The sequence below is a fragment of the Vulpes lagopus genome, chromosome 6, assembly GCF_018345385.1.
Source record: "Vulpes lagopus strain Blue_001 chromosome 6, ASM1834538v1, whole genome shotgun sequence".
In the NCBI taxonomy this organism is placed as follows: Eukaryota; Metazoa; Chordata; class Mammalia; order Carnivora; family Canidae; genus Vulpes; species Vulpes lagopus.
The window spans coordinates 805652-833579 of record NC_054829.1 but is presented as its reverse complement, the minus strand read 5'-3'; the positions used below and the strand labels follow the sequence as shown (position 1 = coordinate 833579).

Sequence of the window (27928 nt, the reverse complement as noted above, 5' to 3'; positions counted from 1 at the left end):
TCCCGGGTCTCCAGATCAAGCCCTGGGCCGAAGGCGGTGCTAAACCGCTACCCCCGCCCCCGGGGTTCCCACATATGTTTTTATTTCTCTTGAGGAAACAGCCCAGGATGGAACTGCCGGGTCCCACGTAACCCCGCGTTTCACCCTTTGAGAGAACGCCAGAGTGGGAGTGTGTCTCAGGGCGGTTGTGCGTTTCCGCGATGCTGAGCGATGCCGAGCACCTGTAGGTGTGCCCGACGGCCACCTATGCTTCTTCTCTGGGGAAACATCTCCGACGCTCGGCCCACTTTCCAATTCTGTTGTTTGTCTTTTTATTGTTGAATTCTAAGAGTTCTTTATATATTGTAGTCTAGGTCCCTTACCAAACATATGATTTGCAAGTGTTTTGTCCCATTCTGTGGTTCTTCCTTTCACTTGTTTCAATGGAGTCCCATCTACCGCCCCGAGCGCCCCGCGTGGCCGCGTCGGAGTGACTGCAACCCCACGGGAGACCCCGAGCCACCACCGCCCCGCTAGGCTGTCCCGGATCCCGGCCCTGAGAAATGGCAGGAGATGAGAAAGGTCCACCATTCGAGCCCTTGCGTTTGGGGCAACTTGTCACACGGCGGCCGGTAGCCGGTACTGGTGCTAAGGACAAGCCTGAGGCCCCGGCGTGGGTGTGGAAGGACGTGGCGGTAGCACGCACCCCGACACGCGCAAGGCTGACTTGCTGCTCGCGCTGAGGTCCCCCGCGGCTCCGGGCGGCTGTCCGTGGGGTGGCTGCGTGCCCCAGGCCTCAGCTGGGGGCCGGTCCCACTCACCGGGTGCCCCCGCGCCAGCCTGGGCGGGGCGACGGAGGTGGAGACCCCGGCTCTGCAAGGCTTCCGCCCCGGGTGACGGGCTCCCCGCCAGCACGTCCCACCTGCCGGGGCCACTGCCTTGTAAGGAAATGCCAGGGAGCGCCAGCGACGCCCACCACGCGGCCCGTTTTACTTCATCCCCTTATCAGTTTGGCTCGGCTCCCTGGATCCCTGCAAAGCTTCCCTTTTCCCAAGAGCTCGAGAGCTTCTGTAGGGCTTGCCGGCGGGCGAGCTGCTCTAGTGGGCAGCCGGGGATCGGGCCCTTCCCGCGGCAGGCGGGGGCTTTATTTAGCTCAGAGAAACGTGTTCTTTCATTTTAAACGACTGCTTCTCCCCATCTGCTCCTCACTCTCCTTCGGGAGCTCCTGTTATCCACCTTGCCTTCTCTCCATCTCCACCCCAAGAATTTTATCTCTTCCCTTGTGACCTTCCAGGCTCGTAAGTTGGGCTTCGTCGCCGACCACCTGTTCCTTCCATCCACCCTCGAATCGCTGGGCTATCGAGTTTTAACTCCAGAAAGTCATTCTGGGCCCCCGTTGACCTCCTCTGAGGCTCGCTCCTCCATAAATCAGCCCGGTTGCCCTGCTGCCCTGCAGCTCTGTCCCGTGGGGCAGGGGCTGGGGTCCTGACCCGGCTGCCCGCTGGCCACGGAGACAGGGAGCTGTGTCAGCTGGCTCTGGGGCCCGAGGGTCCGGAGACCTGTGGACGTGGATGGCACAGCAGCCGGCACCCAGTGCTGGTGGGGGGCACAACAGGCTCCGGGCCTGGAGGGAATCCGGAAGGAGGCAGGAAGGCCGAGGATGTGAGGCAGGACTGTCCCACCTGAGGGGACACACTCCCACACCCTGCTCCTGTTCACACCTGGGCCAGGTGCACGGCGGCCACGCTGGCCTCGTTGCTGCCTCAAGCCCCTCTGAATGTCCTCTGTGGATGGCAGAGGGCGAGCCAGCTGGGGCCTGGGGACAGCCGGAGTCGGGCCACCATGAGGCCCCACCACGCACCTGTAGCCTGGCCCGCAGGGGTTAATGGGCCCAGGTGGCCCAGGGACACGTGCGGAATCCCCCTCCCCCCCACTCCCCAGGGCTGGTTTCTTGGAGACTCGGCTGTCAGAGCTGTCGCCAGGCAGAGCCAGCTGGTGCGGTCCCCGGGGCCGAGCGCCAAGGACGCAGCAGGCGGCACCAGGGCGGCGGGTGCAGGAGGCGCTGGTCCCGGTCTCCAAGCCGCTCAGCACCTGCGGTAGGCCGTGTGCCAGGGCACCGGGTCAGCCTGCTGGGGTGGGCCGTGCCGCTCGGTCCAGGCACCGCTCCCTGCTCGCGCACGTGGGGACGGGAGGAGGAGGGACACCACCATGACCCCAGGGGAAGCGAGCACCTCCAGGGGACAGGGGAGGTGTGCGTGGATGCCAGCTTGTCCGTGCCGTGAACCTGCATCAGTGATCACTATGGATGGGCCACTCATCACCCAGTGGGCGCGGCGCGGCTCAAAGAGTGCCAGCTGCCTCGGGCTGCCCCAGCCTCCGCAGCTCCCAGCACGGCCTGGCGGGGCACCCACCTGGGCCTCAGACCTACCCCCGCCCCCAGCGCACGTCTGGAGCCCATTCCCCTCCAAATCCCATCACCGCTTTCCCTGGACCGCGCTGCATTTGGATCCTAGACGCAAATAGGGGGACACACACCCTGCTGGGCCCACGCAGCCTCCCCAGGCCCTCCCTGGGTGCAGGTCTGAAGGTCCTGGCTGGGCTGTCTGCTCTGGGGGTCCTGGGCCCCGACGCCCACACCTCTGAGGCTTGTGCCCCCAAAGCCCACTGTCCACCAGGTCCGGGAGGCCTGTGTTTGGTGACATGCGCCCCGGAGATGGTGGAGAGCTTCCTGACAAGCTGGAGCCTCACCCCTCTCGTGCCCAGCCCTCCCAGACCCGTCAGCCCGCAGGGAGAGATGGGGCCAGTGGGAGAGGCCCGCCCGGGAGGAGGCGGCGCGTGGTGCAGAGCGCAGCCGGCTCACGGGGAGGCGGCCGTGAGGGGGCCCCACGCCGGTCCCGGACTTGGCATCCTCCCAAATGGCCGAGCCTCAGCCGCAGCCTCTCGGGCTCAGCCAGCGGAGCCCCCGAGTCGGCACCAGCCTCGGGGTGACTGTGGCGTCTGCCGGCGGCGGGGGCATCTGTGCGCGTGTTTTCCTTTCTCTGAACTTCCAACGCAGCAGCTGCCCCTCTGGGGGCTCGTTACCCGCCGCCTGCCCCGGAGAGCACAGGGCACTGGCCGGCGCGGGATGCAGGGCCCTGGCCTCGGCTCGGTGGGCTAAGCCCGGGCGCGGGCGGCAGGTGGCGGTGCTCCGGGCTGCGGAGGTGGCCCTGGCAGCTGGGGGCAGGGGCGCTGGGCCGGCCACAGCGTGCTGGGCTGCACTCCCAAGGGCGGTGGCCACGCTGCTGGTGAGGACGGGCTCACTGTCCGGGAGCCGTGAGGAACGCCCGCTGCGGACGGCCCTGTCCCCTGCCCCGCCAGGCTCCGGGTCACCCGGGCCGGGCCCAGTGGGGAGCGAAGGCGAGGACCTGAGGTGGGCTCGGGACTCGGGCGGCAGGCTCAGGGGAGGGCCTGGCTGCGGGGGTCGTGCGTACATGCGGGCACCGCGGCACAGAGGCATCTGCACCACCACTCACTCCTGTGCACGCAGCGTCCCGTGAGCCCTGGAGACCCCAGGCCATGCCCACCCCTACTAAAAACTAAAAACAAAGACCCTTAACTTTATAAAACAGCTTAAAATCGCTTATTAATTAAAAGTCATCAAGGGTTTAAGAAATGACCAAGTCAGGGCGCCTGGGTGGCTCCGTCGGCGAAGCGTCTGCCTTCAGCTCAGGTCATGACCCCAGGGCTTCCCGCTGGAATCACCCACCTGCCCCCAGCTCCTGCGACTGGGCTCTGAGCAGCCTCAGGACGGCCCTCCTGGCCTTCTGCCAGCCCTGCACCGCCGCTGACACCCTTCCCTCCTTTGGTCTCTCTGGACCACATCCTGGGTCATAGTCTTATGACCTGTCTTCTAGCTCACGAGTTCTGTCTACCGCAGGGGCTCAGGGCAGCTGTGGAGCTCCTGGCTCCCTGAGGATGCTGCTTGTCATTTCTAGAAGCTCCGCCTGGTTCTGTATCAGATCTCCTAGGTGGCTTTTTCTTTTTCTTCTTTTTTTTAAGATTTTATTGATTTATTCATGAGAGACACAGAGAGAGGCAGAGACACAGGCAGAGGGATAAGCAGGCTCCCTGCGGGGAGCCCGATGTGGGACTGGGTCCTGGGACCCTGGGGTCACGCCCTGAGCCAAAGGTGGATGCTCGAGCGCTGAGCCCCCAGGCGTCCCTCCTAGGTGGCTTTTTCTTTTCTTTAACACTGAGAGTGTGTTTATTGACCTGTGTGCCCAGGAGGCTGGCCCCTGAGCTAAATATCAGCACGAGGCCTTGGCCCTCCCGGCCAGTGCTGCTAGATCCGAGGAACCCTGGATCAGAGTTGGGACACCCCTGACCAGCAGCTGCCAAGAGCAACAAACAGCAACAAGGGGGTGGGCGCAGGCACTCACCCCGATCCCAGAGGCGCCAAGGCCAGGGCCAGATGCTCTGGGCCCCTCCAGCAGACTGAAGGGTGGCCGAGCTGGCGTGCACCCCTGTGGGACATAGGGAGGCCCAGTGTCATGGGCAAAGGCTGGAGGCAGGAGCCCACCCCAGTGCCAGCCAACCGGAGTCGGGAGAGAGGGGCCCAGGCCTCGCCTTCTTGTGAGGTGAGGCAGTAGGGGGGAAGCAGTCGCTGCAAGTCTGAGTACTTATTCGTGGCTGAGTTTCTGAGTGTTTTGCGTGGGTGCTTGTCTCCCCCACCCCCAGGCCCTCAGAGACTGATGCAGAAGGTGTCCTGCAGCCGCTCGTCAGAGCATCGTGCGGCAGGGGCAGTGTGAGGGCTGGGTGGCAGCCCAGGGTGGGGGGGGCTGGCAGCAGGAGGCTCGTCGTGGTCAGGCCAGCATCAGGCGGTGGGAGCTGTGAGGGCAGGGAGGACGACACGTCCCGGCCTGGGCTCAGGGCTTGGGTTGACCCATACAGGCTCCCCGGCTGGTGGGGCAGGGGCACGTGCAGGGGCCGCAGCCCTCCATGGCCTGGCCTGGCGCCCAGGTGAGGTGGACGGGAGACGCGGGCTGGGGGGACCAGAGGCCATCCTGCATCCCCGGTGCCCGCAGCGCAGTGGGGCCCATGGGGTGCAGAGGCCGCGGCGCGTCGTGCACACGGTGCGTGGGCTGTACACGTGCCCAGCTCCCCCCAGGAGCCACCTGAGTCACAGGGAACAGGGAGGGAGCCCAGCGCCTCGGCCCAGGGCGGCCCATTCCCGGCCCGGCCCCCCCAGACGGCAACATCTCCTTCCCTTCGACGCCCGGCCCGCGGGCCCAGGCCGCCCGCTGTTCCTTCTGGACTCTGCCCAAATCCTGTTCTTTTCAAGCTCCTGCTGAGCCGCCGGCATCGCCAGCCTGTCCTGTTGGAGCGAGGGAGCCCCCGTGGGTCACGGCCCGGTGCCCCGGTGCAAGCGCTGCACTGCACCTGCCGTCCGGCGGGCTGTTCCCGAGGCTCTGCCCGCGGTGCCCGGCGCCCCGTGTGCTTGGGTTCCGGCCGTGCTCTGGTCCCTGACCTGGAAAACCCACCTACGAGGCATTTAGAGACCTAGGACCAAAGCCTAGATTTATTCTGACCAGGCACCCAGGGGCCTGACTTGCGTGTTTGCACAAGTCTGGCCGAAACCGTGACTTCTCAGTGGCAGACGTCCCACCGGATGTGCCGGGGACAAGCCCTTGGAGATAAGCGGGATGAGGGCCCCGCCCCGTCTGGAGGGCAGGGGCGCCCGCAGACCCACGGGCTTCAGGAGACAGCTCCTCACATGGCCGGAGGGCCGGCGACCAGAGGTGGCTGCAGGATGGGCGCCGGAACCACCCGCAGCCCCCGGGACAGCCACGGCGCAGGTGCTCACAGCCACTTCCAGGCCGTCTGCGGTTTTTTCCATGTTTCTGACGAGCATTATTCTCGGCTTTGCTCCCTGACTCCGTGACCAGCTGCCCCCTCGAGGGACAGCAAACAGCTCGTGCACAGGTTCCTGGGTCAGCCTTGGACAGGCAGCCCCGAGGCCACCGGGGCCAGGCCCGGTTCAGCCCGCCAGCAAGGTGCACAGTGGCTTTTAGCCTCCTGTTGTCATCCTCCGAAGGTTTGACTTGGTCACTTTTTTTTTCTTTTTAACATTTTATTTATTTATTTGAGATAGAAAGAGAGAGAGAGAGAGCAGGGGCACAGGGAGAGGGAGAAACAGACTCCCCGCTGCGCAGGGAGCCCAACGTGGGGTCGATCCCAGGACCCGGGATCATGGCCTGAGCTGCAGGCAGACGCTTCGCCGACGGAGCCACCCGGGGGCCCCAACTGGGTCATTTCTTAAACCCTTGATGGCTCTTAACTAATAAGCAACTTTCAGCTGTTTCATGAAGTTGGGTTTTTTGTTTTAGCAATTTTTAGTAGGGAACGCAGAGCACCTCCTCCCGCCACGTCCCGGAAAGGTGGCCGAGCCTGGGTCAACCCCACAGGACAGCAACGCGTTGGCGGCCCGACCCCCGGGGGGCCCCGGGGCACACTGGCCACCTCCCTACCCGTGGCCAGGACGGCCACACGGCCCGCCCGCCTGCGGGAAGCAAGGACCAGCACCGGAAAGAACAAGGCAGGCCAGAAGGTTTAAGTTATTAAATCAAATATACAGAGTGATTCATTTAATATGTACATATTTACAAAAACGCACTTTCACGAGGAGGGGCCGGGGCCGGCAGGTGGGCAGCGGCCCGGAGCCCACGGCAAACGCTGACAGCCGCGAGGGGAGGGTCTGCGTGAAGGCACTTGTCGCGAGCTCCGATCCTGCCCCCGGCCGTCGGGGGGAACAGAGCAGTCGGGAAGGGCACTTCCGGAAACACAGTTGAGAGATCTCTGCGGCGGGGGCTCCGGCGGGAGCCGGCCCGGGGGTCCGCCCACGGCCCCTGCGAGGACCTCGAGCCCCACTGACCACCACAGGTGCCACCCACAGCCTCGGGCCGCGCCGACGGCCGGGGCCCGCCGACGCCGTGGGCCACGCCGGCAGCCCCGGTCCCGCTGGCTCTTTGGCCTGGAGCCACTGAACACCAAATGAGGAATAATAAGGAAGATTCTGTAAACAGTGCACCACCTCTGGGGACAGACAAACAACCTGGTGAGGACACGGACATCCTTCGCTCCCTCCTGCCACACAGCCAGTGCGACACACAGAAACATTACAAAAATAGCAACTATCCGAGAATACTCCATTGTTTTCTGCCTGACGGTCGTCGAATAATTTATACAAGGTTAAAGAAACGTAGAAAATAAACCTTTGTTTTTGGTTTTCGGTGGGTTTTTTTTTTTTTTTTTTTACACAAAATAAAGAAACTATGCACACGGCCTCGGCCTCCTACGGTCTGGCAGGTGGTGCGGTGCCCGGTGAAGGGTCCTGGGTCCCGGCCCAACTGCTGGCCCCTGCCCTACTCCTTGCCGGCGTGGCGCGAGTCATTGACGCTCCTGACGGCGCGGTTGTCCACCTTGGGGCCTGAGGCCCAGCAGGCCGGCCTCCCGGGTGAGCCGCTGGGGTCTTTGGTGAATTTGTGCGAGAGGAACTTCTCGGCCTCCAGGCAGCCGCCCTCCCCACGGCCGGGCTCCTCCTCCTCCTCCTCCTCCCCGCCTTCGCCGCGGCCCGCGGGCCCGGGCAGCGCCTCGCCCACCCTGCGCGGCGGCGGCGTGAAGTTCTTGCACGGGTACAGCACGTCCTTGTGGCCGCCCCCCAGGCCGCCGCCCCCCAGCCGCTCGATGGGGTTGCGGATGGGGTTGAGAGGGGCCCACTGGTTGTTGGCACTCTCCTCCCGCGGCAGCCGGCTCCTCTCCCGCTCTTTCCTGCGTTTGCGGGTCCACCACACGCAGATGGCCACACACACCAGACACAGCATGCTGAACACGCCGCACAGCACCGGCACCAGCAGACCTGGGGGGGCACGACGGGGCTGGCCGGCCTGCGGAGGGAGCCCGCGGGGGCGGCCCGGGGACGTGCCCCCCACCCCCATCCGCCCACGTGAGCCTGGATGACTCCCCCGAGGCCCCGGGCCCCTGCTCACCCACGGAAGAGCTGCCCATGACGACCGTCTCCAGTTTGACCTCAGTGACAGCCAGCAGCACCGAGCTGTTGACCCGCTGGGTGATGGCGGACACGATGGCGTGGGCCGTGCTCTGGATCAGGCTGCTGTCGGGCACGTCCCTGGCGGGGCTGAAGGACTGAGGCAGAGGACGGCGCTGGGAGGCCGCCACGGCCCGCCCGCCCTGCGCCCAGACCCAGGGGACACCGGGGCTCCGGGCCAGCTGCCCAGGGGGACGCTGGGCCCCCCACGGCCTCTGCGGGGAGACTCGGTGGAGGAGAGGCCTGCGGAGGCACGTCCCACCGCACGGCTGCGGCTCCGGGGCGCCCGGTCCGGTCTGGCCCACCCTGCCCCCCGCCCCCTGCACCCGGAACGAGCACACGTCCTTCCCAGGTAGACGTGGCCCCGGCTGGCCGCGCCCCAGGCCTCGGGCCCTGCAAACGCATCACCGCCCCAGGGCCTCCTCCGCCTCAGTGGCCCCTGCCACCCCGACGCGGCCAGCGGCCAGCACCCCGCCTTTCCTCCCTTCTCTCTGCCCGCACTTCCCTGGGGCACAGCCTCGCGACACTCGTGGCTCCATTTACACCTGATGCCCGCCCAGGGCCCAGAGCAAGGCCCTGAGGACACCTGCTCGGCTACAGGCCAGGCCTGGACCACACGACCCAGGGTGGCCTGAGCTGGGGGCAGCCTTCCTGCCCAGACGTCGGGGGACACAGCACCAGCGGAGCAGGGGGACCAGGTGAGGAATGGGCATCTCCACCTATAACCCCACCTGGCCAGGCACCGACCCGCCACTCTGACTCAGCCCCACGGCTCGGAGCCAGGGTTCCAGACGGCCCCAACCCTGGGCCGCACAGCCTCCCTCGTCCCTGTCCGGGAGGAGCCCCGCTGCTGCACCCTATCGCGGTCCACCCTGGGCCCTGGACACCGGCCTTCCCTCCCCATGTGCCTCTGGGCCTCCACTGCTGCTACCGGGGGGCCTCCCACAGCTCCAGGGACCCCTGCCCAGAGCCTTGGCCTCCAGGGCCTCAGACACCAGGCTGAGAAGGGATGGGAGCCAGCCCGATGTCCCAGCCGCCACTCCAGCAACACTGCCTCTGAAATCCCTGTGCCCGATACCCACCCCGGCCGCTCACGTGACCTGTTTCTGGAGCGAGCCTGGCCTCCTGGGACCTCCCCCTGCTGGCACCTGCACCCACGCTCCCCCTGCACGCCCGTGGGCACCACCTCTCACCCGCACATAAGCTTCCTCTGGCCTCCACCGGGTTGCTCCAGACCCTTCCTTCATTTCAGCTCGTGAGAGAGGTGACCCGACCCTACACCCTTGCTCCCGAGCCTCGAGAAGCAGACCCCACCAACTGCCGATCACCACGTCCGCCCCCCGGAGCAGCCTCCTGGCCCTCCTGCCCAGCCTCAGATGTCCTCGCCCCCTCGGCCCTCCACCTCTGCCCTCCTCCCCCTGCCGGCCTCCGTACACGCTGGGCCTGCTGAGCTGCACGCGTGTCCAGCCTGGCCCCACCGGCCCCTGTCCCCCAACGTACAACTGTGTAAGACCAGGTCCTGGGTCTGTGGGTCACCCTGTCCCCCCAGGCACCTGGGGACAAGCCTGGCCGGGTGCCTCTGTCCTCGGCACCTCCCGCAAACTGGGACAGAGTAGGACAAAGGGAAGTGGGCAAGAGTGACTCACCACGGCCACCTCTACTGCACTGGCCCCTGACGACGGCCGCTCGCAGAGCAGCAAAAGCAGGCGGTCCCGGGCCACCGCCCTTGTGACCGGCAGGACACGGATCCCGGAGCAGATGGCGCCCACAGTGGTGCCCTGGGCAGGGACCAGCAGCACATGAGTGGGACCCCGGAGGCCATGCCCCGAGGCTGCCCGTCCTCCAGCTGGCCCCAGGGGCGTGTGGCAGGAGACGCCTCACAGCCGCGCGAGGATCAGGGCAAGGATGCAGGGGGTCCAGGAGGGAGCGGACTTCCCGCCCACTCCTGCACCCCCCAAGAGGCAGACCCCCGTCAGGGTGGGCGGGGCCTGCAGGTGCCAGCCCTCACTGCCCTGGCCTCACATTCCTGCCACAAGTGGCCCCACCTGCAGCCCAGACGGAAGCCCCCCAGCCCTGAGCACCCCCACCGAGTGCTCACTGAGCTCCACCCTCCCTCCGCTCAGCTGACCCCACGAGGCCAGGCTCCCTGAGCGGTGCTGCGGACCATCTGAGTGACCGCGCCCAGGAAGGACGGAGGCGTCAGGGCTCTGCAGACGCTCAGCGTGCCCATGTCTCGGGGCCATGGGGACTACGTACCTGTGGCACCTGGTCACGGTCAAGGTGCAACGTGAAGCGGGCACAGTTGTTGTCCAGGTAGCTGGAGCGCGGCAAGCACAGGGTTTCCGGCAGCAAGGGCTCCTCGGCGCCGCACTCCCCCCAGGCCGCACAGGGTGGCTGCAGGCACTGGTCTGGGGCCTTCTCTTGGCACCACTGCCCCGGTGGGCACGGGGTACTCAGGGAGTCGGGCCGGCCGGCCAGCAGGCAAGGCTTGTGGCCACACCACACCTGGGTCAGGCACGCGTTCAGGACAAAGGGACACAGGCATCATGCAGGAGAGAAAGACACGGTCACGGTCAGCAAGACGCAGGTGCCCAGGCCCACTGTGGCCTCCCGGGACAGACTCAGACCCCTAAAGGACCCCTGCCAGAGCAGGGGTAGCTGAAGAACAAGGCCGGGCAGGGCCCCTGGGGGCGGCCTGGGGAGCCTCAGCAGGCTATTTCCCTGCCTAGGGCAGAGGAAGGGCCTGCTCCAGCCCTAGGAGGCCCAGCAGAGGCAGTGGACGTGGCAGCTGGAGCCTCCTGGCCTCACAGGCCAAACATCAGGGTGATGAAGTCTCGGCACCCCCGACCAGGGGCACCAGGACACGGGGCTGAGCGTGAAGGCTCTCAGGCGGCCCCGTACCTTGCTGCAGTCCCGGTGGCCGTCCATGCAGTGGCAGCTGTTACAATCCTCCACCCAGGAGCTCCCGTGTGCGAAGGGCAACCCCTGCGACCAGCAGGGCCTCCCATAAAAAATCACTGTGGGGAGAAAGAGTGGGGGTCATCAGCAGGCCAGCCCTGGAGGCCAGGTCCTCCCCACACCCCCACACCGGCCCGGCCCCGGCTGGGCACGACGCCCCCACCTACCTTCCTGGCACCGGGGGCCAGCCCGGCCCGGCGGGCAGCTGCAGTGATAACCGTTGATCTCATCCACACACGTGGCCCCATAGGCGCACGGCGAGGACTGGCACTCGTCGATGTCTGCAGACAAAGCGGCCCGGCTCAGGAGGCAGCAAGGGTGCCGATGCCCACACACAGCACCCAGGGGGACGCCCAAGCTGGGGCCAGGAGAGGGGATCCTGAGCGAACTGCTGGAGCCCCCTAGCCAGGGCCTCGGTGTGCCCTGTGGTCCTCTGAGCTGGACCGGTACCCGCTCTGCCAGCGGTGGAGGGCATCGATGAGCACCTGCCCCGTCCTCCCCCATGAGCCTCTGCACCAGATGGGCAGGAGCCTCCAGGGACCCCCGCCCTCACAGGGCAGCCCCCAGCTGCTGGGGTGCGGGCTGAGCACAGAGAACTGCCAGCGAGGCTGCACACCCGGGCCGGGCTGGGAGGAGCCCCTAGGGCTGGGCCCCACTGCACACCCCCTCCCCGCCCAGGTACCCCCAGCCCCTCACTGATGCGGCAGTCGGGACCCGCGAAGCCAGGAGCACACTCGCAGCGGAACCAGTTGATGCCGTCGATGCAGACGCCACCGTTGTAGCTGCAGGGCAGAGAGCAGGTCTCAGGGAGGCCCCCCCGCAGGCCGAGCTCCCCTGGGTCAGCCAGCCTCCAGGGCTGCCACTCACCAAGGCAGGGGGTTGCAGTCGTTGGTATCTGTGTTTGAGGAAAGAGAGGAAGATCGGCACCGCATCCACCCGCCCAGCACCCCGTGTGCCAGGCCTGGGGGGCAGCGGCTATGCCAGCCCACGGAGACCAGGCTGGGAGGCTGAGGATGGTGGGGCTGGGGGGACTTAGCTCCAGGAGGCCCATCTCGGAGAAGCCGTGGATAGTGCCTGGCTGCAGAGTGAGTGCCTGGCACACCAATACGGGCCAGGACGCTCCGGGAGTGGAGGGGAGGCTACGGGGCTGGGGACTGGAGCCGGCTGGGGGGTGCGGAAGTGACATGGCAAGTCACTGGGGTACAACTGCGCTTTGGTGGACAGGTGCAAGGCCTCCGCCCACTCCCTACAGCCCCCTCTCCAGCCCACAGCACCCCCGTGCCCCCCACCCACAAGCTCACTGTGCGTGCAGGTGCGGCCTTCCCAACCATCACGGCAGATGCAGGAGAACGAGTCCCCGCTGCCCACACACGTACCCCCGTTCACGCAGGGGTTGGGCAGGCAGCTGCTGTTCTTAGCTGTGGAGGGGGCAGGGGAGAAGAGGTCCTTGTCATCTGCCCTGGGCCGGCTGCGCAGGGTACCAGGGCAGAGGGGGCAGGGGTGGGGGCAGGCGGTGGGCCGGCGAGGGCGCGGGGTGTGTCTGCCCCACCCCCCCGGAGTCACTCACCGATGTTGCAGGTACTGCCCTTCCAGCCCGGGGGGCAGGCACAGCGGAAGGTGTCCCCACTGTCATAGCACGTACCGCCGTTGCTGCAGGTGTAGGCGTCGCACTGGAACTCGCCTGTGGGCACACGGCCGCTCAGTGCGCACGCCCACGGCGGCGGGTGGCCCCGGCACGGCAGGGGCCCGGGGGGCACTCACGCGAGTGGCAGGTCTTGCCCTTCCAGCCGTCGTCACACACACAGTAGAAGTCGTTGACCAGGTCGTGGCAGTGGCCGCGGCTGTGGCAGGGATCGGGAAGGCAGTCGTTGAGATCTGGGGGCGAGGACGCCGGTCAGCGGGGGTCGCCGGCGCTCAGGGGGGAGCTGGGGGTGGGGGACAGGGGGCCGGGGCAGAGACACCTGTGGAGCATCCCCCACCCCCGCCCAGGTCCCTCTGAGCACCAACCCCCGGAGCTGGGGACCCGCTGGGCGCTGGGACCGAAGGGGCAGCACAGGCCCACTCACTGGTGTCGCAGAGCTCGCCCTCCCAGCCGCTGGGGCAGTAGCAGCGGAAGGCGTCCACCTCGTCGATGCACGTGCCCCCGTTGCGGCAGGGCTGCCCCAGACAGTCGTTGATGTCTGCGGGAGGCGGCAGTGAGAGGGGTCGCGGGGGTCGCGGGGGTCGCGGGGGTCGCGCGGTCCCGGGCAGCCCCCCACCCTCCGCACGCCCCGCAGCTGCTCACTCTCATGGCAGTAGATGCCCGTGAAGCCGCTATCGCACACGCAGGAGAAGTTCCCCCCGGGCAGACTGACGCAGTGTCCGTGGGGGCCACAGACGCCCGGGGGGGGCGTGCCCGAGCCCGGGGTCCTGGTCCCCGCCTCGAACCCGCAGCCGTCAATCACTGCAGCAGACGGGGCGCGGTCAGCATGCCCCGCCCCCGAAGCGGCAGGCCCCGCCCATTCCGACAGGCCCCGCCCACCCGGCAGGCCCCGCCCCTCGGCGAGCCCCGCCCACCTCGGCAGGCCCCGCCCGGGCACGGGTCCCTGGGCACAGAGCAGTTCTTGCCGCCCATGTCGTCGGGGCACGCGCAGTAATAATCGCCCTGCAGGTTGTAGCAGCGGGCGCCGTTCTGGCAGGGGCTGGGGTCGCATAAGTCCATGTCTACCTGCGGGGCGGGGAGCATCTGTGAGCGCCGAGCCCCCGGCGGGACTGGGGACAGCCACACCCTGTGTCCCCACAAGGGGTCCCAGAGGCCCAGGTCCCGCTGGGCCCGCACGCCCGGGCCGCGGCGGCCGCCTGCAGGAACGCCCGTCGGAGACGGGCCAGGCCCATCAGCTGGACGGAAACACCTGCAGGCCACCAGGCCCCTCCCGCCGCTCTCGGCTCCCTGGCGGCCGCTTCCTCTGCCTCACCAGGCAGCATCCGGCCTTTGCCCCTCCTGCTGGCAGGAAGGCCAGCTCCTGACCCCCTTCCCAGCCGCCCACGGCCACCCTGAGCCCAGTCTCTGGGGCTTTCCCGAAAGTGTCAGCACTCAGCTCACAGCCCCAGGCAGGACGACTACCAAGGGCCTCGGAAGCCTGCTGGTCAGGAGCCCTGTGCCTGGTGCCTCTGTACCCCAAAAGGCCAGGGCAGGCCAGAGGAAGGTGGGGGTGGGGTCGTGAGGCGCCAGGGAACATCACCTACCCCTACTCGGACACCACGTGACAGTGTGGCTCCCCACACCCTCGGGCACCCCATCCCACCCCGGGCCCCTTTCATGCCGCTCACGTGCTCTACCCCATTAGGACCATACCGATCCCAGGGGGAGGCAGACGGGGCACCTGGGCAGCCAGCTGACCTGCCCAGGCTCCTGGCCCATTAGGAGGCACCTGTCGTGACAAGTAGCGACCTTATGACCCTCCCCCTGCCCCTCCCACCCAGGGCTCTGAGGCCAGGTCTCCCTCCAGAACTGAGCCCGGGGGAGTAGGGCCAACCCTGACCGCAGCCTGTCCCGCTCACTTGGGCGGCCTGGGGACAATGGTGTGCCCCTGCGGCTCCCGGGGCAGTGCCCGAGCCTCACCTCACACAGTGGCCCGGAGGTGCCTTCGGGGCAGTGGCAGTGGAAGCCATCCACCAGGTCCTCGCAGAGGCCACCATGGCAGGGGTTGCTGGCACACGACCGCAGCTGCAGCTCACAGTGTCGGCCACCGAAGCCCCACGGGCACACACACTGGTAGCCGGTCGTCAGCTCCTGGGGCAGGGGGAGGAAAGGAGGGGTGGTGTGAGCCTGGAGGGGCCACCATCGCCCTCCCCCCCGGGGCAGCTCCTGCCCCCAGGGCCCTCCCACGTGTGTGCAGGGGCAGGGTGGCTGCTCTTACCTTGCAGGTGCCACCATGCTGACACTGCCCATGACAGTCGTTTACGTCTGGGGACAAGGGGCAGGGTCACGGCCGGGTCCTTAAGCTCCCAGCCCCACCCACCTGCCACCCCCCCACCCCCCCGTACTGACTGATATGGCAGTTGACGCCCTTCCAGCCCGGGATGCAGTGACAGTAATAGCCACCAATCAGGTTTTTGCAAGAAAAAGCATTAACGCACGGCTTCCCTTCACATTCATTGGCGTCTGTGAAGTAGACAAGGGGGGGCGACGGGGCTCAGCCCCACCTGCCCCCACGCCTGGCACCCGCAGCACCAGCAGCACCAGCAGCAGCCGCCACATGCACAGAGCACAGTCCATGCACACGAGTGGCCCTCGGGACCCTTACCCAGCTGGCAGGTGGTCCCCACCCACTGCTTGGGGCAGATGCACTCGAAGCCATCCACCTGGTCCACGCAGGTGCCCCCGGCCGCGCACGGGTTGGAGGCACACTCATCGATGTCTGCAGAGGCACAGAGGGAGAGGCGTGGCGGGCGGGCGCCATATGGGGAGGCGGCGTCCGTGGGGGAGGCAGGGCCATGTGCCCGTCACTCCCCCCGGCTACTAGGCCCACAGCTACTTTTGGGGGACCCTGCTGCCCCATCCCCACTCCTAGACCTCGTCAGACACCAGGTCCCCCCAGGTGTGGGTGAGCACTCACCAAGTGCACAGGTGGACCCGCTCCAGCCTGACGGGCAGTGGCACTCGAAGCCGGAGGGCACCTCGTAACAAGAGCCCCCGTTGGCGCATGGGTTGGAGGCACAGGCGTGCTCAGCTGCATTGGGAACCAGACGCGGGGGCGGGGGTTGGGGGGCATGGCAGCGGGGGCTCCCCACCTTTGCAGTGGCGCTCCTCCCTCAGCCCCCAGGGCCCCAGGGCAGGGGTCAGGGCAGAGTACACGGCTTGCTGCACACAGAGGCCGGAGGGACGGGGCCCCGCCAGGCTCCCGGGGGCACCAGCCCACAGCCGGCCGCCGGCCGCCGACGTACCCCGCTCACAGTTCTTGCCCGAGTAGCCGTCGGGGCAGACGCAGTGGTACTGGTCAGGCTCGGCGTTGATGCACGTGCCCCCGTTGGTGCAAGGGTGGTGGGTGCCGCAGTAGTTCAGGTCTGAGGACAAGAGGGTGCTCAGATGCCCGCCCCCAGCGCCCCCCAGCCCCCCGTTGTCCCCAGAGGGCGTCCCTCGGGCCGCCCGCTGCCCCCGGCTACCTTTGTTGCAAAGCAGGCCGCCCCAGTTGGTCTCACAGTTACACTGCCAGGGGTCCACGCAGGTGCCGTGCACGCAGCCAGGGTACGGGACGCACTCGTCGCAGAAGCGTCCCTGCCAGCCGTAGCTGCACCTGCAGGGGCCGAGGGGCAGGAGGCCCGCTGGGGGAGGGTGCACTCGGGAGCCGGGGCCGCCGAGGGTGGCTCGGGTGGCCGGGCCGCGGCGCAGAGTCACGTGGGCCCCCCCGGGGCTGGCGGCCTCCGCCCTTTGAAGCAGGGCCGGGCGGGGGTTAGGGCCCTGCGGCCAGCCCGCAGCCTCACGGGCACTTCCCGGCCGCTGGCCTCGGATGGCCGGCTGCAGCTGCCCAGCCACTCCTCCCTGAGCTATTTTGGGACTCACCCCTGAGCAGGGCCCCAAGAGCAAGCGCCGAGAAAGGAAGGCCCTGCCGGGACCCCGGGAACGAGGGTGCCAGCCCCAGCTCGCCGGTGCCGCCTGGGCTGGGCAGCGCCCAGGGCTGCGCGGGCTGACGGGGGGCCCGCACAGGGCTCTGGGCCCAGCCCCGGCGACCTCACCTGGAACCCCAGGACGACAACCTCTCTCCCGGCAGGAGCCCTACCGGGGCCCGCCCCGCAGACCGAGACACCAAGGCCCACGGGCTGCGACAGGCCAGACGCAGGGCGGCTCCTGACCCAGGAAGAGTCACCCGCTCCCTGGCAAACGGCCTAGAAAGGCCTCTTGGCACCAAGGCCACGACCCCGAGGCCTGGCCCTGCCTCCAGCTGTGGACCAGGAGTCTCTCTGGAGTCCTTCAGGAGAAGCAGGCGGCTGGGGCAGAAAGGGCACCCGGGCCACGGAGGGCGGCCCCATTCCCGCTGTGGCCAGCGGCCCCAGGGCCCAGGACAAAGGGCCCGTCGTCCCGCAGTGGACGTCCCGGGACCAGCAGGCTGCCCTCCAGGCCCTGGGCAGGCCCCCGGGGGCCCCTTTCTAGAACTGGAAAGTCCCGAGGAACGGGCCTGTCATCTAGGACTGTCATCTAGGCACTGTCCCTTCCAGGATGGCACCTGCCACGCAAGTTTATTTTTGTAAAGGGAGGAGCCGTGGCCCTTCCTGGGCTGCCCCCGAGCCCCGCGGCCAAGGTGACAGGCTCCGAGGCAGGCCACAGAGAAACCCAGGCTGCAGCACGGCGCTCCTCCGCCCAGCCCCACGCGTGCCAGCAGGGCCCACACACACACGAGCTGCGCATCCCCACCGGGAATCCTCCCTCCAGGTGACGTGAGGAGACCGTGACACGCCTTGGGTCACCCACCAGGAAGCCACGAGGCCAAGCACAGCGCCCGGACCCCGGCTTCCCGGGATGTGCTCCCAGCCCTGGGTGGGGCCGCCTCCGCAGGCCCCACCTCCCCAGCGCCCCGGCCTGCAGCTCCAGAAGCCCAGGGAGGAGGCGGCAGGAAGGCACGGCCATCTCCGCAGCATCCGGTGGGGGTGGTGGGGGTGTCCTGCAGTGAAACCTGAGCCCTGAGCCACCGTGAGCCACCACGGGCAGCTGGGCCTCACCCACAGCGGTGGGTGGGGGCGCACCTATGGCTCCCATGGCCCACGCCAGCAGGGGAGGGCTGGGGGGCGGGGGCGTCCACTCCTCTCCCACCTTCCTCCCGCCCTGGCCATGGGCACAGCGCCAAGGTCGTGCATGGCCCTAGGGGGCCGGCCAGGGTGCATGGGGCTGAGACCCTGCCCCACGGCGCTCACGCCCACGGACTGGTCTGCCAGGGTCCCCAGGCCCCCCCATCACACGGATCAGAGGGCAGGGCCCGGAAGGTGGCCACCTCTGCCTCCTGGGATGTGGCTCCTGGCGCTGCCTGACCCCAAGATGTGAACCCACCCTGGGCCACCCCCCCGGGCTACCCTCTCCCCTGCTGTGCTCCTCCACTTGCCCAAAGGCCCCCTTGACTTGTCTGAAGCTCAGAAATCCGGCAGCACAGTGACGGGGCCGGGGACCCCCTTTCCAACCTCACTCCCTGGGACCGGGGCACCGCTCTTCATGCCACCTCCCGGGCCAAAGCCACCAGAGGACAAGCAGAGGGGCCACCACCCCCCTTCCTGTCTCCCGTGCCAGCCAGCTCCCCAACCTTGCCCTCCTGCCCAAACTCGGCCCTGGGGGACTCTGGGCAAGTGGCCTCTCCTCTGTGCACAAGCCACCCCCGGGAGTGAGGCCCTGGGGTCAGTGAGCCCTGTGGCAGGCGCAGGGCGGCCCTCACCCCTACCGGCCTTCCTACAGCCTGCGCCCCGCCCCCGAGGGCTCCCGGAGAGCACCCCTGGGCCCCCAGCTCCCGGGCCACCCTGTGCGCCCCCGGAGCCCCGGGTGCCTCCACGCCGCCGCGCCGGCCCTGCTCTAAGCCTCACCCGCTCCACACCCGGCCCCTCCCACCACCCCCTGCTCCAGCACAGCTCACCCGGGCTCCCTCCCACCCTGGCCCTGCCAGGCCCTGCTCCAGGTCTCCAAACGCTTCCCCGGCCTCGGGAGACAGCCAGGGTCTCTCCCTCCTGGGGCCCCGACCCCCAGCCTGGCCGGTGTGTTGGCTCCCTGACCTCTCCTCTCCCCCTGGAGCTTTAAACCCCCTCCCTGTCTGCCCCCGGCTCCCCACGGGTGTCTCAGGTCAGGTCTCCCCACACCGATCCCTCTGCGTTGGCGGCGTCCCCCAGGACACAGGAGACATGACCCCCCAATCTCAGTCACGCCATGGCCTCAGTCGCTGGCAGCTCTGCCGTTTGGCGGCACAGGCCGCAAGCCTCGGGGTCCTCCCTGCCCCCCAGCTCTCCTTCCCAGCGCTCGTTCAGACCCACGCCAGGATGCCTGCGGGACTCGCCCACCTCCCCATCTCCTGCTGGTCATCGCCCACCACCTCCCAGCCCCAGGTGGCTCCTCCCACATAGCAGCTGCCCTGGTGCTTCGTCCCACCACACCCCCCGCAGCACCCCCTCTCTTTCCTAGGCCCCACTCCCACACGCGCCACGAGCATGAGCCTGGGGCCCTCCGTGCCTCCTGTGCTCCGGGCACCCGACTCCGGGTGGCTCCTGGCCCGAGGTCAGGTGGGGCGGCCCCTTGCCATGCTACCCCGAAGGAGCTATGTGCGTCTGGCACAGCCCAGGCTCGAGGACCAGCGTCCGCCCCGTGTAACCCCCAGTGGCACGCGAGCAGGGCCCGAGTCCCTGCCACCCTGCTCGGCCACGAGGCCCCGGGCGCACGGGACGGGCAGGGGCAGGGGCGCACTCACTTGCACTCCCCAGGCACCGTGCATCTCCCGTGCAGCAGGCTACATCCTTGTTTGCACACGGCTGCGGACAGAGGGCACAGGGCTCCGTGTGAGGCTGCGCCCGGCCTGCACACGCCCCCCGCCCCCCGCCCGCCGGCCGCTCACCCTCTTTGCACTCCTTGCCCATCCAGCCGTCCATGCAGGCCTTGTTGCCGTACTGGTCGCAGGTGTAGTGGCCGAAGAAGTCGTTGCGCGGCCGGCAGAACTTGTTGCAGGTGGCGCTGTAGTAGTTGTCGTCGCAGCGCACGCGGATCTGCAGCTCCATGTGCGCCACGTGGCCGCTGAAGTGCAGGCTCTTCCAGCGGTCCTCGGGGTTGATCATGCCCGTGTGCGACACCCGCTCGATCAGCAGCTCCTCTTGGGGGGGCGGCACAGTCAGCCCGGCCGAGGCCGCCCTTCCCACGGGGCGGCAGCCCGGGCCCCGGGGGTGACGGGGCGCCCGGCCTGCAGAGAAGGGCCGCCGTGGCCAGGGAGGGCGGCGGGGACACGGGTCGGGCCGGGGGCGCGCCCCGCAGCAAGTGCATGGCTACGGCCACCTCTGACCAGCCTCCTCTTGCCCCCGACTCGGGGGAGGACCCGCCATCTAACGGCTGGGCCGCACTTCCCATGAAGCCACCAGGGGCGAGGGGACTGACCACTGTGGGCACACCGGGTCGTGAAACCTTTCCCGTCACTTTCGTAAGGATTCGGGATTTTCCCAGAGAAAAGGCTGAGGAATCCGGGGCACCTCACCCTCCTGCAGCAGCAAGCACAAGCCTGGGGACCACGCCACTCCGGCCCTCCCCGGCGCCTCTCACCCCGCACCCCCCAGCCCATCTGGCCGAGGTGCCATCCCCCTGGTCCCCGCCGACCCGTGACCCCAGCCTGGCCCCTCCTGGCCTCGGCGGCGGTGGGGCCTGGGTCTCCACGTGACTCGGGCCTAAGCCATCCCCACGGCAGCCCCTCCGTGCCCCGCCTGCCCCTCGGGCCCTCTCTGACCCCCGATGTGTAGCCAGTAGCCATGTGCCCCCACCCGCCCCACAGGCTGCCTCCGTGGCCTCCCGTCCACCAGGCGCGGCAGCGTCCTCAGGGCAACCCCCGCCACCTGACCTCGGCCTCGCCGACCCGCCAGCCCCCCGCCACACATGCCCACCTGCCCCTCCTGGTCTTTCCATGGAGACGCCCCTCCGCCCCGTGACCACAGCACGCGAGATCCTTGGGCCAGGGGCAGCCCCGGGACGCGAGCCCTCGTCCCCAGCAGGCAGAGGACCAGGAATGTGGCCGCGCATCGCTGTGGCTCAGGGGGTCAGCCTCCCGGGGTCCTGGGGGGCCCTGCAGGCGGCCGACCGCCCCGCCGCCCAGCCCCCGGCAAACTCACCATCTGGGGTGGTGTCGTTGTCCCAGTCCCAGGCCTCCACGATGAGGGTGAAGGAGCGCTGCAGACACGGGAGCAGCCGTCAGGCACCAGATGCCCCCATACGGGGGGCGCACCCCCACACCCCGGCCCCCCAGCCCTGCCCTGGGTGGGTAGGGCTCTGCAGGCAGCCTCGCGCATGTCCCCACAGACCCCAAGGTGACCCAGAGGAGGGAGACCGTGCCTCTGGGTCAGAGGCTCCGGGCACCCGTGGCGCAGCAGCCCAGTGGCCACGGCTAGCGCAGGCGGCGGGCAGAGGCAGGACGGCCCCGCACAGCAGTGGGCTGGGGCCCGCACAGCCCAGGGCCGCGCCCCCAGACCAGGCCCCCCCCCCCCCCAGCAAGACATCCTGTGGGAGCAGCCCTGGCCACCTCCCTGGACCTGGAAAATGTGAGCTCCTGCTGCAAGCAGAGACCCCAGGGATGGAGGGCCTGTCAGCACCCCCCGCTGCACCCCCACCCGGGGCACACGGGGGGAAGGGCAGGGTGCACGGCCACCGCGAGGCCCCACACGGGCCGAGCTCCAGTTGCACGGCACTCCCCCCACAAACCTGCCTCCTCCTAGGAGCACAAGGGCAGGGAGGGCCCCAGCTGCACAGAGGGGGAAACCGAGGCCCAAGGACAGCCCTGCTTGCCACTCCCCCCTCCCTCCCGGGACAACGTGATGGGGACAATGTCACCAGGCAACCTCAGGACGCACCCTCCCCACGAGAGTAACCGGAGCCACGGAGCGGCCCTGCCCTTGTCATTCATGGACACGAGCTCGGGCAGGAGGCGCAGGCCTGGCTCTGCCCTGGCCAGGCCCTTCCGTGGCTCCCACGTGCGCTGCTCGGCCCCTTCGGACCAGCCACGAACGTGCCGACTGCCCGTCCGTCCAGCCCCGGCTGCCCCGAGTCGGGGGCCCACAGGCAGGCTGGCTTCCACCTGCGGGGGCACCGCACCCCCCGACTCCCCCGCCCCCACCTCCCGCCCACAGTGGGGCCTGCGCTCCACAGCCCAGGGCCGCCCCCTGCCCCACAGCCGCCTGCCTGCTGATGCCCAAACCAGGCCTCTGGGTCCTGCCCCGGGTACGCGCCAGCCGCAGACAGGCCCCGGCCCCACTCCCACCCTCTGGCAGCTCTCCTTTGGGGACCCGCTCCCTGTCCCCACCCCAGGCCTGCAACCATCCCTCCAGGGAGACAGCCCCGGGACGCACTGACCCTCCCGCGGCTGCGTGTGGCCTTCCCTGCTGCTGACCCGGCCCTGAGCACAGCCCCCCAGACGCCCCAGGATAACCCACAGGACCTCACACGCCCTCAGGAGCACAGACTGGAATCCAGGGGCCATGCTCCTCCCTTCTAGAACACTCCCTGTCCATGTCGGCCGTTACCAGGCTCCAGTCCTACTCCTCAAGGCTCCCTCAAACCCACTCCCCACGCCCACTACCGGGCCGGCTTCCCGCAGCCCCTGGGGCCTCCGCACGCCCATCCGCAGGAGCCCCGACGAACCTCAGGGCTCTGACTATGTCTTTCCCAGGGCTCGGAGCCCTCTTGGGGTTCCCATCTCTTGCCAGAGACCCAGCCCCCGCTCTGCCTCCACCTCAGCCTGCCCACCCTGCCCCAGGGCCTTTGCACACACAGTTCCCTCCCTTGGCCTAGAATGCCACCCTCAGGCCAGGCTTCCCCGGCCACTCCCACTCCTGGTGACAGCTGGAGTGCCCAGCTCCTTCCTAGGCCCCACTTCATCCACTCATTCGCCCAGCATGCACCAGGCGTGGCTCTGCTACTAGTGGATGAGTCAGCGGGGATCGAGGGGTCAGGGCAGGCCTTGGAACGGAGGGAGACCTGGAGACTGAGAAAGAACCCAGAAAGAACCGCACGGCAGGCCCACGGGGCTGGGAGAGCGAGGCCGTGAGGATGGAGGGACCTGGGTCAGACTGCGCCCGGCCCCAGGCCCCTCTCCTGACGTTGGCACCGACACTGAGCAGGAGTGGCTGCTGGAGGAGCCAGTGAGGCCTGGGACCGACCGGCGGGGCTGCAGGAGCTGCTCCGGCCACTGTGCGGAGCAGGCCATGAGGGTGGGCACAGGCAGGAGCAGGGACCCAGGGGCCGGGCACGAGAGCACAGGCTAGGCCTGCGACCACCGCCGGCGGCACGAGCACCTGGGCTCCAGGTGAGCAGGACGCTCCTCCGGGCTCCAGGGAAACCCCACGCCAGCCACTCAGGTAGGATTACCGCCACCTTCGTCGGAGCCCGGGGCTCCAGTTACCTGCTCCCACAGGAGGGGCACCCGCCCGCCCACCCAAAAGGGCCCCAGCGCCCGCCAGCTGGGCTCCCCGCACGCAGACAGCAGAAGTCATCCAGAGAGAACCTGAGCCGGCAGGGGCACCTCCCCCAGTGCCCGGGCCCCGGCCTCCTCTTCTCCCACAGCGCCGGCTCTGAGACTCAGTTTCCCCTGCGCAAATGGCGACCTCTCAACCGGGGGCTTCCTGACTCGCGTGCCTGGGGTCAGGACGGGGTTTTGTCAAGCCCAAATCCCCAGAGAGCAGGAGAGCCAAGAGGCCTGGGCCGCAGGGCCCGTGGGGCAGGGGCAGGGGCCATGAGAGCTGAGGGGCGGTGGCTGGGGCGGCCGCAGGGGTCAGAGGAGCCCAGGTCAGAACCCCACCTGCCTGCCCGGCCCGGAGGGGCCCAGCCACCCCTCTTCTGGGAAGACTGCCCTGACCACCCGCACCCTGTAGGAGGACCCCCAGCCTGACCATCTGACTACCGTCTCCCCAGCCCAGCCCCCAAGACCAGGTCCTCAGCCTGCATCCGACCCTCATGACGCAGCAGCCCCAAGATGCGCAAAGGCCAGCCCCCAGGGCCCCGGGCACCCGAGGGCCCAGAAGGCCCAGCGCAGCCCCCGGGCGCCCTGCCCAAGTCCACGGCCCCACCCCGCTTTCTTCCCGCAGCGCCCCGCATCAGCACCCAGCCCCCCGAGGAGCAGGGCGCTCGGCGCCAGGAGCTCTGAGCACAGATACATTTCCTGAAACCTGAGCCTCCGAGAAGCCAGGCCTCCGCCGCCATTGTCCCCAGGAGAGGGGGAGGGGGCCGCCTCCCCCCACGGCTCGGCAGGACGCACGGATCCCCCGTCCACCCCCCACAGGGACCCAGACACCGCACTCCACACCGGAGAGCAGCCAGGGCCCTGCCTGGTGCGCCCACCCCGCCCACCCTCCGCCCAGGGTCTCCTCGTGCGGCGTCACAGGGCTCTTGTGCGTCCCTGCAGCAAAGCCCACAGGCTGCTGAGACGAGTCAGACTTCCTCACCTGGGGTCCTGGGGACGGGGACCCCAGCTCAGCCGCCGTCCTGGGCATGGGGATGTGGCTCAGCCAGGGGCTGGGATGAGGACTCTAGCTCAGGCCTGGAGACTGGAGCCACCCAGCGTGGCTCCCCTGAGAACCCCTCGCCCGGCCAGTGTGCCCCCTCCCCCATCTAAATTCCCACGGAACAGCTGAGGGAGGCCCTCCCGCAAAGCCCCTGCCACCCGCCCTCCAGCACCCCCGTACCGCAACCTGCTCCCCAAACCGCACTCTCAAAGCCCAAGGACAAAGCCTCCAGGCCTACCCTTGGGGAGCAGAGCTCTGCCCTGCTGTCCCCAAACCCGAGCCTCAAACACGACCCCGGACGCGGAGCAGGTGACTGACTAGGTGCGGAGCGGCGGTGTCATCCAAGCAGGCCCCGGCCCCTCTGGGATGGCGTGGGCAGGATGCGTGCACTGGGCGCCAGGGGGCTCCAGGGGAGGGTTGGGGGGGCACAGAGCAGCCCTGGGCTCCTTGGGAGGGGCGGGAGCACAGGCGGGACGGAAGCTCCCGCGGCAGCTGGCCACAGCAGTCAGGCCCCGCGTGCACATCCCACCGGGTCCTCCCTGACTGGCCAAAGGCCCCCCGCACACCCCTGAGCACATACCCACGGCCCCAGCGGGGCATCAGTGGGGAGAGGAGGCCAGGTGGGCCAGGGAGCCAGCCTGAGCCTGCAGCCCGGCCCCCTTCACGGGATCACGTCGTTGCCCCGTTCCACGGGCGGGGAAGCCGGGCCCCAGAACCTGCTGCAGCCCAAGGTCTCCGGGGGCCGCACGTCAGCGCCAGGACCCCTCCAATGCGTGCACACATGCCCCACACAGCCGCCTCCGAGAACCCAGCATGCACACGACAAAGGACACCTGTGCGTAGTGTCCTGGGGTCCCGGGTATGGGAAGGGGCGTGCCCCCTGCTGGCCCCTCTCAGGACGGGGCCCCGGCTGCCCACCACCCCATCAGCCGGCCCCTCCAAACCCTCCAGTGGCTGCCTACCACACCTGGGGGAAGCACAAGCGTGCACACACACGCATGCACGCCTTCACGCGGGACCAGACGCGGTCTCCATCCTGTCAGCTACTGGCTGGCACCTGAGCCAACAAGGCATCACTGAATTCCTGGGGGGTCCGGGGGAGGCACGGGGCATCCGCGAGGTGGGTCAGGAGAGGAGCAGCAGACACCCGGCTGCCCACTGGCAGCTCGACCCTGACCTCCCCGTGTCCCCCCTGGGCCCGCCCAACCTGGAGCCCCACGCCACACAGCACGGCCCGTGCGGCCACACGAGGACGTGTGGGGGCCGTGGGCAGGGCGCAGGAGGGGCCGCTTCCCACACCGCCCACAGGTGCCCACCCTCCTGCTGCCAGCCACTTCGGAGGCCCTCCTCGCACCCCCTGCTCCGGGTGTCCGAGGGCGCAGGCTGGCCCCCCACCCCCACCCTCCCCAGTGAAGCCCAAATGCGGCTTCCAACGAGCCCAGCTCACGGGACGGAGCCGGACTTGCAGCAAACCGAGGCAGCGTGGCCGCGGGGAGCGGAAATACCAGGGCGCTGGCATCACACACCAGCCGGGATGCGCTGCCGGCGGGGAGCGGACCCAGCGCCGCCCCCCAGACACGCAGCTACCCCGCGCCCGGGCTGCCCGAGACCGGGCCCTCCTGAGGCCGCCGAACAGCTCCCGACAGCCGAGTCAGCTGCCCCGAGAGAGGGCGCCCCAAGTCGGGGCTCCCCGCAAGGCGAGGGCCTGCCCCGGCCCGCTCCTCCCTGGGCTGGCCCGTGGGGCCCGGAGCCGTGAGGGACGCGCGTCGGCCCTGCCACATTCCTGCCAGGCCTCCCCGCCCCCACCCCGATGCTGCCAACTCGAGCAGAAAACACATCCTCAGGTAGCGATTTGGAACCGCGCTGGCGCAGGCCCAAGCGCAGATGACAGGCTGCGGGCTCTGCTCAGACCTGCCTGCTGCGCCGCTGCGGGGGCGCGGGCCGAGCTTATCGTAAGCGCCTGCGGCCTCCCAGGCCTGCCCCTGCCTTCCCCGTCGGGGGCACAGCCCCCCCAGGCCCCGGGGTCAAGGGAGACCCCAGAGGCCAGGCAGGCAGGGGCAGCGCTGGGGCTCCTCCCTGCAGGCCGGAGCTCAGAGAGGAGCAACACGGGGCGGGGGGCAAGGCCGCGCAGGGTAACCTAGGACGGGCGCAGCGGGCGCGAGGCTCATGGCACCGGCGGCGGCGGGGGCTTCAGCTCCCGGGCTCCCAGGACCCGGTGCCAGGTGGACACTCCTGGGGCTCCCCACCGCGCGGTCCAGCCAGGAGTCCCCGGTCGGAAGGTCGGGCGTCAATCAGCCTGGCAGGCTCTTCCAGCCCCTTCCTGCACACCCAAGCCCCCCGCAGCCGGCTGTGGCCGGTTCCTGCACACTGGGGTACCTCTCTAGGGTCTGCCCTGGCTGCTGCCCAGCAGGCCTGCCCTGCACCCCTGGGTGTGGGGGCGGGGAGGACCACGCTCTGCTTCTGAAAGTGCATCCCCTGGGGCATCAGGCGGAGGCCCTGCCCGCTCCTTGGCTGCTCGGCCCCCTCCCGGGCTGCGCACAGGGCTGGGCCGCACAGGCCCGGGGTGCCCGCCCGCCCGCAGCCCCCAGCCCCCCGCAAAGACGGAACAAACAAAACCGGACGCCCCCGGCGCATGGAAGGTCGCAGCAGCGGGGGCGCGGGGCGCGGGGGCAGCGGCCGGGGTGCGCCGACGCGGCCCCCGCCTCCTCCCGCGGGCATCCAGGAAGCGGCGGGGCGGGCGGGGGCTGGCCGCGGGCCCGGGGCGGCTCCGCCAGGGCCTGCCCCGGACCAGCCCCAGCACGCGCGGCGCACATGCCTCCGCGGCCTGCCCGGGCCGCCGCGCCGCGCCCCGCCCCCGCCCCCGGCAGACACGCGCGGGGAGGCGCAGGCACACGCCGCGCCTCGCCCCCGCCCCGCCGCGACCCCCGCGCGCCCACGTGGCCGGCGCGGACCGAGCCCCCGGAGCACGCGCCCCCGCCGCCCTCCCGCCCTCCCGCCGCCCGCCGCGCGGCGCCCCCTGCCGGCCCCGCCCCGCCCCGCCCCGCCCCGCCCGGGTGCGCGCCGCGTGCAGGTGCCGGCGGGGCGGCGGGAGGGCGGCGGGAGGGCGGGAGGGGCACGTACCGGCCAGGCGAACTGGAAGGGGATGACGACGCGGCCGGGCTCCTGGGCGCCGCCGGCCCGCGCCCGCGCCCGCGCCCGGTCCCGGTCCCGGTCCCGGTCCCGGTCCCCCGCGGCGGCGCGCGGCAGGTGGAAGGAGTTGCCGCCCAGCACGGGCGTGGCGCCGTGGCCGTAGCTGCAGGGCCCCGAGGGCGTCACCTTGGCCTGGTACTCCTTGAGGCACACGCGCACGTACGTGTCGCACTCGTCGTGGCCGCAGCCCCCCGCGCGCGGCGTCCGGCCGTCGCCGTCACAGCAGGCGCCGCTCAGCAGCTCCCCGTTCGCGTTCCGCAGCGCGCTCAGCTGCAGCTCGAAATAGCCCATGGGCCGCGCCGCCTAAAAATAAGGCAGACGCGGGCGCGTGGAGGCGCGGGCGGGCCGGGCGGGGGCCGGGGCCGGGGCCGGGGTCGGGGCCGGGGGCGGGCGCGGGCGCGGGCGCCGGCGTCGCCGCGGCCCGTGCGCCCCGTCCGCGCCCCCGCTCACCTGCACGCACAGCGCCAGCAGCAGCAGCAGCCGCCGGGGCAGGCGCCCCCGGCCCCGGCCCCCGGCCCGCGCCCGCAT

General features: G+C 69.5%; 1 protein-coding gene across 3 annotated transcripts; it reads right to left on the bottom strand.

Moving 5' to 3' along the window:
- Positions 1 to 6176: 6176 nt before the first annotated feature.
- On the bottom strand, positions 6177 to 27928 carry JAG2 (jagged canonical Notch ligand 2). Of its 3 annotated transcripts, XM_041759465.1 has the most exons (26): positions 27851 to 27928; positions 27332 to 27703; positions 20831 to 20888; positions 19579 to 19830; positions 19435 to 19495; positions 16166 to 16296; positions 15947 to 16066; positions 15619 to 15732; positions 15307 to 15420; positions 15051 to 15164; positions 14920 to 14966; positions 14622 to 14792; positions 13577 to 13727; positions 13305 to 13463; positions 13087 to 13200; positions 12782 to 12895; positions 12588 to 12701; positions 12322 to 12438; positions 11888 to 11915; positions 11717 to 11802; positions 11188 to 11301; positions 10964 to 11079; positions 10319 to 10567; positions 9709 to 9840; positions 8004 to 8160; positions 6177 to 7873 (listed from the first exon to the last, which is right to left on the bottom strand). In XM_041759465.1, exons 1-26 carry the CDS (start codon positions 27926 to 27928, stop codon positions 7380 to 7382), a joined length of 3777 nt encoding a protein of 1258 aa, XP_041615399.1. In that variant the 3' UTR covers positions 6177 to 7379. The 3 variants fall into 3 exon arrangements, with proteins under 3 accessions (XP_041615399.1, XP_041615400.1, XP_041615401.1); XM_041759466.1 differs by lacking the exon at positions 15051 to 15164 and having other exon boundaries at positions 6178 to 7873; XM_041759467.1 differs by lacking the exon at positions 27851 to 27928 and having other exon boundaries at positions 6179 to 7873; positions 27564 to 27641.